Source organism: Salmo salar, chromosome 28 (genome assembly GCF_965601325.2).
Source record: "Salmo salar chromosome 28, fSalSal1, whole genome shotgun sequence".
NCBI classification, from domain to species: domain Eukaryota; kingdom Metazoa; phylum Chordata; class Actinopteri; order Salmoniformes; family Salmonidae; genus Salmo; species Salmo salar.
In genome coordinates this window covers 9,494,810-9,507,721 of record NC_138318.1, presented here as the reverse complement: position 1 = coordinate 9,507,721, position 12,912 = coordinate 9,494,810, and the positions used below count along the sequence as shown (strand labels likewise).

At 40.3% G+C, this 12,912-nt stretch overlaps 1 protein-coding gene across 1 annotated transcript; it reads left to right on the top strand.

Annotated features, from left to right (window-relative positions):
- The first annotated feature begins 5,732 nt into the window (after nucleotides 1-5,732).
- Nucleotides 5,733-11,981, top strand: LOC106589393 (multiple inositol polyphosphate phosphatase 1). Its single transcript, XM_014179302.3, has 5 exons — nucleotides 5,733-6,648; nucleotides 9,557-9,751; nucleotides 10,145-10,242; nucleotides 10,364-10,494; nucleotides 10,863-11,981. Exons 1-5 carry the CDS (start codon nucleotides 6,057-6,059, stop codon nucleotides 11,236-11,238), a joined length of 1,392 nt encoding a protein of 463 aa, XP_014034777.1. The 5' UTR covers nucleotides 5,733-6,056; the 3' UTR covers nucleotides 11,239-11,981.
- The last annotated feature ends 931 nt before the right edge of the window (nucleotides 11,982-12,912 follow it).

Here is a 12,912-nt window from a genome sequence, read left to right as displayed (position 1 = left end):
ACAACCACATATAGTTTGAATTCGCGAAAAGTGGGAGATGCGGTCAAGAAACACCGGCATATTTTATCATCGCACCCAGCTTTGCCGGCTGAATTTAAAAATCCATCACTTATTGTGTATAGGAGAGGTCGCAATTTACGCGATAAATTGGTTCATGCCAACTGCCAGCCACAAAAGAAAATCAGCCAGGCTCTTTTACGCCCTCTACCAAATGGTAGCTATAAATGCAGAGGATGCGCACAGTGCAACAATATGATGAAGTGTGAATATTCCTGCCACCCCCACACAGGAAAACGGTTTCAAATAAATGATACCATTACGTGTTCCACCACCCATGTTATTTACATTATTAAATGCCCATGTGGGCTCTGCTATGTCGGTAAGACCTCCCGCTCTCTCAAACAGAGAATTAGTGAACATAAAAGCTCAATCAGGCGAAACGACAGGGATTATCCAGTCGCAGTCCATTTTAATGACCTAAAACATGAGATTTCTACCTTTAGATTTCGTGGCATAAAGAAAGTCAAGATATCAGACAGGGGAGGTGATATTAATAATACTCTGAGCAAAAGAGAGTGTTTTTGGATTTTCACCCTCCAGACATTATTTCCTAAAGGACTTAATGATGAAATGCCTATGTATGTTATGTTGTGAATTTGAACATGAATTACGTGCTTATTTAAGATTACTCTGTTTTTCGTACGATGTACCCAATGATAACTTGCTATGTCCTCATTGTGGTTTTATGGACGTGTTTAATGCGTCTTATTTATACACTTTTGTAGTGTTTGTGAAATGCATATTGTTATGTTTGGTAGCACTTATTGGGGCTAGGTCTACATAGAGGTGCTGTTTTCAGAAAATTCACAAAAGCTCTGACGAAGGCGGTGAGGCCGATACGTAAAGCTTATTAAATATCAGTGATAATATCAAGAGCAGTGTGCGGTTTCCTTTTTCCTTCAGGCTATAACACAAAAAAAATGTGGAAAAGGTCAGTGGATGTGAATACTTTCTGAATGTGTAATAAGCATCTGCTTTGTAAGAATGAAGTAGGAAAACAATCAGAAGACCAAGAAACAAAGCGATATGACACGTAGCTTTAGATGTACATTTCAACCCTCCTCTCTATTCACATTCAATGGAAATAGGCCTATGTGCATTCAAAGCATTTGCCTCTAGCCACCTAAACAGGTGACATTTACTCACTTGGCCCAAATCATTTTTGGAGGAAAAAGTCAGACTACAGAGTCCACAAAGAGACAGCACGTTACTTTAGAGAATGAGTCATTTCCTCCTCGAAATGTGATGAGAAGTTTCCACTGTGGTGTCTATTATTTTATTTCACTGCAGCTTCTGGTGACTCAACTCAATCTAATAGCCATTAGACATACTAAGATCATTGAGACAGGAGCAATAGACCCTTTTGCGGCAATTGAAAAACTCAGCTTTTCATCAAGAAACTGCCCCTCTTCAATTACCCTCATACCTGACTTGTGACCTCTTTTACTCACGAAAGACAACGTGGGGCCATTCCTCTAAATTTGGCCACAGCATCACCTCATTGCTGTCAGACAGCCACACGACCCGGCTTTAGTAAAGCCACGTCGAAGGAGAGGCGGCAGGAAAGGATTAGAACAGGGGACATGGGGTTGTACGGTCTAGGTCTGGTGATCAGCTGGCATCATTTATCGCTTGATGATAACTTCATTCCCCACTGATCTGATAACACCACCGCAACCACGCTGGAGCGAGAAGAACCATAGCTCAGGCCAAAAGGTTGTTGACTGGTTTGGACCATTCAGCAGTGGCGCTGATGCACCAAAACACTGGCTTTTAAAGAACTTGAATATGACACATCCCCTTAAAAGTATGAGACAGATGTAGAGGATCTAAACCCATTAACACTTCGGAACAGATAGGCTAATACCTAGAAATAATTATTGACAATGTTCTTCGCAGAGAAGATATTAAAGGAGAGAAATGGAGCAACCGTAAAAATCATTATGCAACTACACAAGGTCTACAAATGATCTGCTCTCTGATACAGTACATTACTAACGTTGGGATTGGGAATGAAGTATGCTGTGAGATAAAAAAAAAAAAGTTGCCTATCTCTGCAGTGGTCTTTCCAGTTGAACGGTGGAGGACCATTGCATACTTTTCAGACAGTATGGAAAGCTGCCCGTGCACTTCACACAGACATTTCTTTGTAAGCGAACAACAAAGCTTGACTTCGGGACACACTTTTTTTTTTACAACATTTTTGTTTGTTTTGTTATTTTTTTTGTTGGGGGGGGCATTATCCATTTCACATTATACGTTTATAAAACATGTACCAGTAGGCTGCCACTCAAAATAAATGAAAAACAGTAAGAAATACAGGTTAATTGGTAGTAAATTCAATATATAAAAAATAAATGGGCCTGCACCCCCAACCTCCCATCCCATTCCCCCAACCCAGCCAAAATGTCTTTATCCAGAAAAAGACCAGGGAGGTTGTGGTTGAATCTATGTTTGAAATTCACTGCTCGACTGAGGGACCTTAGAGATAATTGTATGCGTGGGGTACAGAGATGAGGTAGTCATTAAAAAAACATGTTAAACACTATTATTGCACACAGAGTGAGTCCATGCAACTTACTATGTGACTTGTTAAGCACATTTTTACTCCTGAACTTATTTTGCCTTGCCACAACAAAGGGGTTGAATACTTATTTACTCAAGACACTTCAGCTTTTAATTTTTAATTAATATCTAAACATTTAAAAAAACATAATTCCACTGACATTATGGGGTATTGTGTGTAGGCCAGTGACAAAAATCTAAACTTCATCCATTTTAAATTCAGTCGGTAACACAATAAAATGTGGAAAAAGGGGTGTGAATACTTTCTGAAGGCACTGTAAAGTACATATACTGTATATTGTTTGTATATATGTGTTGGGCTTTATGAATTGTTTATTTGTATGTGTTGGGCTTAACTGATATGCTTTACAGAGTTAAGTATATTTGTCCATGCCTCAATTGTTCGAAAATTCTAATGTTAAAACTTCTAATAGTAACTGTATCCACTGGCGAATTGGGAGAGTGAGATGATTGCTATCTAAGAGACAACATCGTTTTTTTTGCGGCAGTGCTGCCTGCCAGTAATAGTCTCTGATTGAGAGATTCAAGGATTCAAGAGCTATCATAGTTAACGTAATAGATGCAAAGCATTGAATATTTGCATACATGCACATACATGAAATTTCATAATTTTTCCCCAGAAGCATTTAACTGAAGGTCACTCACACATCATATGGAGGAATGCGCCTATCTGATTTAGGGGTCACAGTGAACAGTTGGGAGTTAGGGCCAATTTCATCGTAAAATGTTTCCTTGTTCACAGACTATAAAATATAGTCTGTGAACAAACTTCAAATGTATAAATTGATGGATTGGATTTCAGGATGCCAAGGTCATATTTTTCCATACTCTGTTCTAGTTAAAGGGTTGTTCAGATTCAATTCGATCTGTGGACCACACCTTTTTAATGGCTAGCTTAGCATATGAGCTTTCCAAAAGTTGTTTATATATTATAGAGATTAGTTCAAACTTGTCTCGACTTCGGTCCACACTTGTCTCAATCTTGACCCCTGGTTTCAGGCCACAAATGAGTCATGACATTATTGCAATACAAATGGGTGAATTCAAACTTCCCTTAATTTCTTCGACAAACCGTGGTGCTTTAGGCACTACTGTTGCACAGATGGAAATGAAAACAATGACTCAACTGGACCAAGATCAACTTATTTCCATCCACTTTACAAATACATTTGTTTTGTGGGTCAACCAGGACAGCTCCTGGTAGTGTGATTCATAGGGATAACTACCAACAGACACAAAATGTGTGTTTCAGGAATTCTCTCAGTCCATTCCCCCTATTTGCACTAACCAGTGCTTCATCAGCAACAAAAGCAGTTAAATATCAGCTAGATGAGCCAGGGCAAAACTTAACGATTGCAAAATCTAAAGCCCAAAAGTGTGACCTCTATCTTAAACAGCCAAGCTAATTAATCAGTGCTCATTTGGTCATGACAAACAATCTAGATGCCTACAACACAGCAGTGTGTGCTTTGGCCTTTGACTGACCGTGAAATTAAATTCAATGAATGCATGAATCTCTATCTCCATCTGAAAGACAAACCAGCCTGTGGTGGATGTATACATTTCAAAGCATAGTAGCCTACCTACCAAACAAAGGCATTGCCTTTCAGCCAGTCTCTAAGAAGGCATTATCATTGAGAAAAACTAATTGCATAACAGCCACAGGTAATGAGAAACTCCTTCGCCCATGAGTGCAGTCTACTCAATCCAACACAGGGATAAATTACCACAACTTATAACTTCTCTCTCAAAGTGGCACTGAGGTTTTCCTAATGAGGCCCGTGAATAACGCAGGAACACAACGGGAACTTCTGCCAGACACAGACACCACCTCTATTTACAGTTAGTCTGTACCCAACCAGGGACATCGAGTTCAACCTTCACTGTCATGCAGGTCTTGTGTTTATCCATCAGTCAAGCCTAAGAGACCCAATGGTAAGTGTTATTGGCACAATAGAAATACAATAGGCCGTTTACATATGCAGGTATCATTTGCCCATTCAAACTGGGATTAACCACCAAGAGAAAGAAAAAAATCTATATGGTTAGGCCTAAACCTACCAAGTACAGAACAACAGCCTACCTGACCTACCGATGCTGTGTCCATTTGAACAAGGTCCAAGGTAAAATTTTCCATCCAAATTGTCAGACCCTGGTGGCTTGTCATTGTTGATAGACAACAACAACAAAAAATTCACCTCTTCCACACTAACTTTAAGATGTAAAATTACATAAAAGGACTTAAATCATGGATATTAATTGTTCACCAATTCCCATACGCCGTAGAATAGGCCATAAATATTTCCACTCTAGGCAGTTAAAAGGTTTTTCTTAAAAACAAGTTTTGAATTAAAAAAAATGTGAAGTCAATGCAAGTCATGTATATCTAGGGCTACACTATACACATTTACTATTAAATAATATATATCTCATGTGATATGCATATCATTGCATGATTCATTCTTTATAAACAAGAACAATAAAGAAGTGTATTTTTCCATTAGAAATTTTCACTGCACCCTGTGCAATTTATCTCTGGAAATGCACACACCTGCACCGGGGATTTTTTTGCCTAGAAAATGAAGGTAAGGAGTGATTGATGAAAGGTGTCCTCTCTATCAAGTACACCTGCGATATTTCTAATGAGCTATGGATAGCAACAGGCTCCTGCATAATGCTAGCATATTCAAATAGACAGTAAATGTACTTAAACATTATACCATCTATTAACGAAGCCATCTGCACGCAATACAGATTTGGAAACATTTGGAATTTAGCTTGCAACTGAGCAGTCAAACAGACCAAGAAATCGCGTGTATGGCGTCCAATAGGAAAGTCCTTGCCTCCGAAAGATGGAATGTGCAAGGCACCTGAAATCCCTTCAGCAATTTTACTAATTTTACTTTTGTCATTTTCTTACTGCTCCGCTGATGAATAGCTAAGGAACTATACAATCCTGGAATTTCGCAAATCTTGGGATATAAGAGAAAATGTGTCTCATGCTCAGGCACATAAAAAGCACTGTGATAAACATTTTATTGTGTCAGTCGCCCTCTGGTGGGGAGAAGTGGTATTTTTCTGAGACTCAGTGGATTTAACATCATTTGGTTTCTATCTGCGTTTGGGATATTTGATTGATTTTGATATCCCACAGCCCTGAACACGGTTTGTTTTATTCTGTCCAATTTCTACACCGATTATAACTAAGTCATGCAGTTTAGTGTGGGTCCCTTGCTACACGAAAACGCAGAGATATAATACGGTTGGCCGGCTGGTGGAGCTCCATTTTTGTTGTTGTTGCCAAGTTCAAAGTTCGCAGCGAAACAAACAAAGCAGACGGCAATGTACTAGCTAACTTAGTTTAGTAATTTGTAAGTATCAATTGCTTCTACCTCAACTAATTTGACGAAATGACATCTGCGTTATCTAAACAAACGTTGTTCTTCACGACATTTAGTCTAGCTTTGACCCGGTTTTCATACTGCTCAGTTGCAAACGCTAACGTTAATTCAAGCATACCTGCGATTGCAAATTATTTCGGAACTAAAGGCAGATATGAGGAAGTAAACCCTTATCTCATTAATGACATCCTCTCGGTAAACAAATCCCTTTTAAAACCGGGATGTACCGATTGCACTGCTATTCATGTGACCGCAATAATTCGGCATGGAACACGATATCCAACGACCAAAAATATCAAAAGGATGCAACGGCTTTACGACCTTGTTCTAAACGACGCAATGAACACCGATAAATGGCTGACTGAAATAAAAACCAAGTGGGAAATGTGGTACACTGAAGACATGGATGGCAAGCTTGTGGAAAAGGGGCGAGATGACCATAGGCATCTGGCTGTCAGGTTGGCAACATTCTTTCCATCTTTGATGTCAGAGGAAAACCTCAGGAGCCATCGTATCCGTTTCATCACTAGCTCCAAACACAGATGCGTGGACAGCATTGTCGCTTTCCAAGAAGGCCTACTCAACCTTTGGAAAGTAACAGGTGAGTTTGTAGAGTAAAGCTAGTTTAGTCGTTTTCTTATTCTGTGAATTATCAATAGGCTTGGGGGTATCACACTCAGTCACTCACACTGATCACCAGTGCTTTTTTTTCTCCTCCCGCTCCCAGAAAGACGGTAATGTAAAAGCGCGGTGATCCTTCAGCGTATTCATCCTGTCCTGCCACACTGATCCATACTAAATCTAATTGTATTGGTCACATACGCATATGTAGCAGACGTAATTGCGGATGCTTGTGAGAAATAATACACACACAAAAAAACAAATACTTAAAAGTTGCTTAGGAGCTAGAAGCAGAGCTGCCCTGTCTGTCGGCGCCATAGACCTGAGCTGTGTTCGAAAACTACTATTTGTGACGTACTTTTAGTATGTAGTATGCTTATTGGTCATTAAGTAATAATGCCCGAGAAGCTGGTGTTTGGTGGATATATTGGCAAAGGTGTTGTTAGGCCCCTGTAAATGTTAGTCTAAAAGAAATGTGAGAATATCTAGATGCTTTTTATAGTTATGTTTATAAATTGCCTGGCTGGGCTGATGAGGCAGATGGAACAGAGTAAATAGGCATTTATGTCATAGCAGGTGGTAACTTGTGGAATAGACACTATCTGGAATGCGGTTATAACCAATCAGCATTCAGAATTAGACCCACCCATTGTATAAAGTTAGTATGCCAAAAGTTCCTGGATGTCTTACTACAGTCGCCAAAATTTGAAGTATACAACAGTGGACACTTTCTGTGCTTTTAGGGCCCATAATGCAATTCTTCAGAAATGAGCATAGCTTAACAACAATTTCAGATTTTAAGAAAATGGTGGAAAATATGCAGCCGAAGTCTGACGAGAGCGGATACAAATATAAGTACAAAAAGTTCATTAGTTAACTAATAATGATAAATGTTGAGCAATGTAATAAAAAAAAGTAATTACTTTTCAAATAAGTTACGTTACACGTGATGTTGGCTGACAATTTGTTTTGCTACGCTAGCCTTACGAACCGCATAGCATATCATTACAGCAGTTGCTTGTATGTATCGGTATGTTAGCTAGCTACCTAACGTTACTTGGCTACTAATAAATCAACAGTTTATTGACAGTTTATTAACTATATGCTATTTAACTACCCAACGTTTATGGACTTGATTATTCACGTCATGCTTAGCTAAGTGGTATAGTCGTTGTTCGTTCTCAATGGACATTGTTAATGAAGTCGTAAGATGTCTAGCTAGTAATTTGTTATGCTAACATGCTGGCAAGAAGTTGCATTGCAACAGCATCAACTTCCAGTAGACAGGCGGAGCGTAAGTACACTTAACTGAAAGGATACCGTTCGTTTACAGTATACTCAAATTTACTTATACTGTATACTACATACTTAATGAGTATATACTACATATTATGTTAGTATGGGTATTCAAACACAGCTCTGCTCTCTTATTTGTACATAGAGGTTATGGGGAGGGCCGGTAGGGTAAGTAACTGGTCTTCACACAGGTCTTGGTAGTGGTGGTCAGCTAGTGAAGAGTTCCCTACGTAATCACGTCACGTAGCCTAGGCTAGTCTGAATTTGAAACGTGGGAAAGGCACATTTTTTAAAAATGGATAAGAAAAGGCAAATCGAGTTTGAGGACATTTTTCAAGCCCAAAAATCTAGAGAAAGATGGTGACTCGAACCCAGAACCAGCCAGAGGACTGTCAGTGCCGGAGGAGAGGTGTGAGGGGCAAACTGTTCCTGATGGCAATGCCTTAGCTAGCAGCGCTGCTAATCCTGCAGTGCATCCACTGACAAAGTGCTCGGAGCAGGTGCAATTTGTAGTTCAAGAACACGCAAAAGTATAACCCCTTGCTTGTCATGCGGAATTCAAAGTTGGGCTGTACAACATGCAAAAAGGTTGTGGGAGCTTGGTCCTAGAAATGACTAGAGGGATTAAACTAGCAAAAGAGTGGGTGGAATGTACCGTAAGATCCTCTGCCTCAGAAAAAGGTTTTTGAACATGCCCGACCCATGGGGCATTATTTGGTGGCAGCAAGCCTTGTAGACAAGGCTAAAGAGGACACCCAGGTGATAGTTAACACTCAAAAAGATAAAAAATCAACACTACAGCCAGAGGAGTCTAAACGTCACAGCTCATGGCTTTGAGCAAGAAGTTGATTGTCAGTAGTTAAATGGACTTGACATAGGGAGAATCATTGTGGGAGGTTTTGAAAACTAAGGTAGGAAAAAAATCATTCCTTTACAAACTTGTTCTGTACTGTGAAGTTAATATGAGTATGTGCTTAATTTTATCACAAAGGCAGGAGGCCTATATATTCTCATGTGTTCTGCTGTAGCATACATTGATTTATTTTATATGAAGTTATATTCTGATATTGTGATATTTGTTCTACTGCTACATTGATGTCTTGAAAATTATATGAAATTCGGGTCGTGTAAGCCCCACAGTTGAGTATGTGTGCGTATGCATATGGCGGGTGTTCTACAGTGACGTCAAAAAATGTTGCTGTACATTGATGTCTCCAAAATTAGGCTATAAGAAATTCGGACTTGGGGAAGCCCTGCAGCTATACTCAAGTATGTGGCCATAAAATGCTTTGAATGAATCAGCACCTTGGCGAGTGCTGTCCATTCACCACCATATAACAGTAGCCTGCTATATGTTTGCTCTGTCTGCTGCGCTGCTACATTGGGTTTGAAACATTCTCTCAATGTAATCCGGTACCTCAGAGTCCCCCGCATAACTCCCCCCTCTCTCACACTCACTATGTGTTCCGGGACCTCCCGATTTACAAATTAAGCACTGCTGATCACCATTAGTACAGTCTGGTGGGGGTGAGATCAGCAACACTAATATACAATGTTTGGACTTATTGTATTCTCTTTTTGTCTTGTTACAGAAGTTGGACCCAGCCACGAAATCAATGATGAGTTGATGAGATTCTTTGACCAGTGCAAAAAATTTGTTGACGATGTGGAGAACAACAAAACGGCCCTCGAAGAGGTCCACCTCTTCAAGGCCTCAGCAGAGATGAAAATAGTGCAGATGAAGATGGCTGACCAACTGCAAGTTCCATACAATCACATCACACCAGGTTTTTTTATTTTTTTTATTTCACCAGGTCGGCCAGTTGAGAACAAGTTCTCATTTACAACTGCGACCTGGCCAAGATAAAGCAAAGCGACACAAACAACAGCAGAGTTACACAAGGAATAAACAAATGTACAGTCAATAACACAATAGAAAGTCTATATACAGTGTGTGCAACTGGCATAAGGAGGTAAGGCAATAAATAGGCCATAGTAGCGAAGTAATTACAATTTAGCAAATTAACAGTGGAGTGATAGATGTGCAACTGGACTTGTTGCTTGGTTCCAAATCGTAGCCACATTGTGTAGTTGAGGGAGTTCATAATATTACGATTGAAACTTGCAATCCTCTTATGCCAGTTGAATTCATTCAATAATTCTCCCTTTTTTCTCACCAGATCTGGTGGAGGCTGCATTCTTCCTGTGCTCATACGAGTTTGCCATCAAATCTTTGAACTCCCCCTGGTGCAACCTGTTTCATGAGACTGACGCCCAAGTATGTTCACAGCGGGGGAGCTATTGCCTCTGCCTCATAAACAATGAAGAACCCAGTTCAGTCATACAGTTCAAACCGATCTTTCACATTTTCATTAACACAATCACCTGTGCTTTTTCAGGTGCTGGAGTACAAAAATGACCTGAAACAGTACTGGAAGAGGGGTTATGGTCATGACATCAACCGCAAGTCCAGTTGCACTCTTTTTCATGACCTGTTCAATCGCCTTGATAAGGTTGCTCATGAGATCAGGTGAGTTGGTTGTAAAGTTAGTCCACAGTCATTTTGACTACCATGATCATACACAAGTGCTTAAATAGGCCAATCATTGTTATCAAGTCACTCTCCTTGCTTGTTATTGAAAAACTATTGGGTCCCTGAGGGTATATCCACCACTTCCTGTTTTTGTACCCGTTTTAAAAATGGGCTCTCTACAATGGGGAAAGTCATTGAAGTAAACTGCTACATGGCAATTGATCGTTTATCCTTTGTTTTTCCCTCTGATGCATTTCACAGCACTTCCCTTAGTAGTTATAACACTGTAATAACAAAGTAAGTGTGGCTGGTTATTATCATGATTTTTGAATTGTGGATTATGTCCCCTTTTTTTTCCTGTTCAGGTTTGGGCATGTATCTGAGGCTGTGACCATCCAGGTGGGCCATGCCGAGACCCTGCTGCCCCTGTTGGCCCTCATGGGCTTTTTCAGAGACGAGACGCCCCTGACCGCTGACAACTTTGACCTGCAACATGGCCGCACCTTCCGCACCAGCCGCATCGTGCCTTACGCAGCCAACTTGGTCTTTGTGCTGTATGACTGCAGCGAAGGCCTCCGGCTGCAGTTCCTACTCAACGAGACACCTCTGAAATTCCCCGATATAAACCACCAGGCTCCACTGTACAGTACGGTCAGAGAGACCTACAGAGAGCTGCTGCACGGCTGCAATTTCGAGAAGGAGTGCGAGCCGTCCAGACCCAACAGAAACTGTGAGCTGTGAGCATGTGAAAGTGGAGGGCTCTCTCTATACAAGGGTTTGAAGACTCAAACTTCTGTGTCATGCAAGAGAGGGGGTTTTAATGGTTTTGTCTGAACCAGTTCCTTTTTTAATTTTTTTCTTTATGGAATCTTTTTAGAAGTAACAAGTTTTACAGATAGCTTTTACTGGGCTCCTTTTCTTTCAGGTGTCACTTTAGCACAAGTTATCATGATGCTTGCTTTGTTTTCTAGGGTCATCCAGGGTCTTAATTGAATTCACTCTTTTTAGAGGAGGGAGAGCTTTATATTTATGCTGTTTCACGGTTTCATATTGATTTATATTATATTGCAGATTTTTCAGGTGCCTTTTTGTGTTTTCATACAGTATGCATTTTCCAAAAGCAGAAAGAAACAATGAGTAGAATATAATGTCTGCCACTGGATAGATGCAGTTGGTTGGGTTTCCTTGCTGGAAAACTCTTTGTAATTGTTTGTGTTTGTAAAAAATGTTTGCTCTATATGAGTCATTTTGTGTGGGCTGATTTTATAGTTGCACTCATTTTCATAAACATTTACTCCAAAGTTTGCCTTTTTTAAATATGGACTCAAACATTATTGGACTGCATTGTGAACAAAATATACATTTTGAACAATAAGCTTTTAATTTGGGGTTACCTTACCTGAGTTACTTTATTTAATTATTTTCTACATTGTCATTTGATTTGTTTGTGAAATATTTCAGATTAAAGTAAATGCCTTGATTGACATATTTGCTTTTGTATCAAATGCAAATTTAGCAACCCATTTCAAAATCAGTAAATTATGTCATATGGTTCAAATGTTCCACGACAGTGGTTATTTGTAAATGGCATCAAATGCCATTCATGGGTTCTCTGATTACATGGTTTTCTTTTGATTTTGCAACGGATCAGCAAATTACCTATGGGAACTCCTTCCCCTTCACGCGATGCGATTGAGATTAATATTAAATATTGTGGCAAACCTCTTCAAAGTTAGGAGCGTTTGTCACAAATTAAGTGGGAAACTGTCACCAAAGTCAGCCCAGAATGAAAGTTATTTCGAACATGACAGTACCTGTGTGTTTGTTTCACTGTCCTGGTCCACCCAGGCCGCAGGTAAGGTCAAGGCTAGCAGGGTTCGGTACACAAATCTGGTTCTCGGTAGGTCCAGGTCTAAACGCCAACAGGTAAGTCCAAAACAGTCCAGCTCGTACACGGTAAATCCAGCCAATGTAGATTGTCTCTTTCTCTATGGTTCATAGATCCTTCCCACCCTCTCTCTCGCTTCCTGGTTTTTCTTGACCTTTTATCTGTGGGTCGGCTCCACCTTCTGAGGGTTCCCCTTGCTTCTGGGAATTGTAGTTTTGGCAGTCGGCCATTTTGTGATCGGGCAGAGCCCGTTTATTAGTTCTGCCCTCACATATCTGCCATTTATCACTCGACCCCCTTCTTTGCCACACATCTCCCCCCCTAGATCCGACCCCCTAGGTCGGGCTACCGCAGCAAAATATGCGTGCATGCGGGATAACCCGTCCACATTTCCCATTTCCTTTCCTGCTCTGTGTTTCAAGTCAAAGTGAAACGGTTGGAGACTCAAAAACCACCGCATCACCCGAGCGTTCTTCTCTTTAGCCCTATGCATCCAGGTGAGTGGTGCATGGTCACTGATGAGGGTG

Coding starts and splice junctions, on each gene's coding strand:
- LOC106589393 (XM_014179302.3), top strand. CDS start 6,057: ATGACATCTGCGTTATCTAAACAAACGTTGTTCTTCACGACATTTAGT. Junction 9,752..10,144: donor ATACAATCACATCACACCAG/GTTTTTTTATTT, acceptor TTTTCTCACCAG/ATCTGGTGGAGGCTGCATTC. Junction 10,243..10,363: donor TTCATGAGACTGACGCCCAA/GTATGTTCACAG, acceptor GTGCTTTTTCAG/GTGCTGGAGTACAAAAATGA.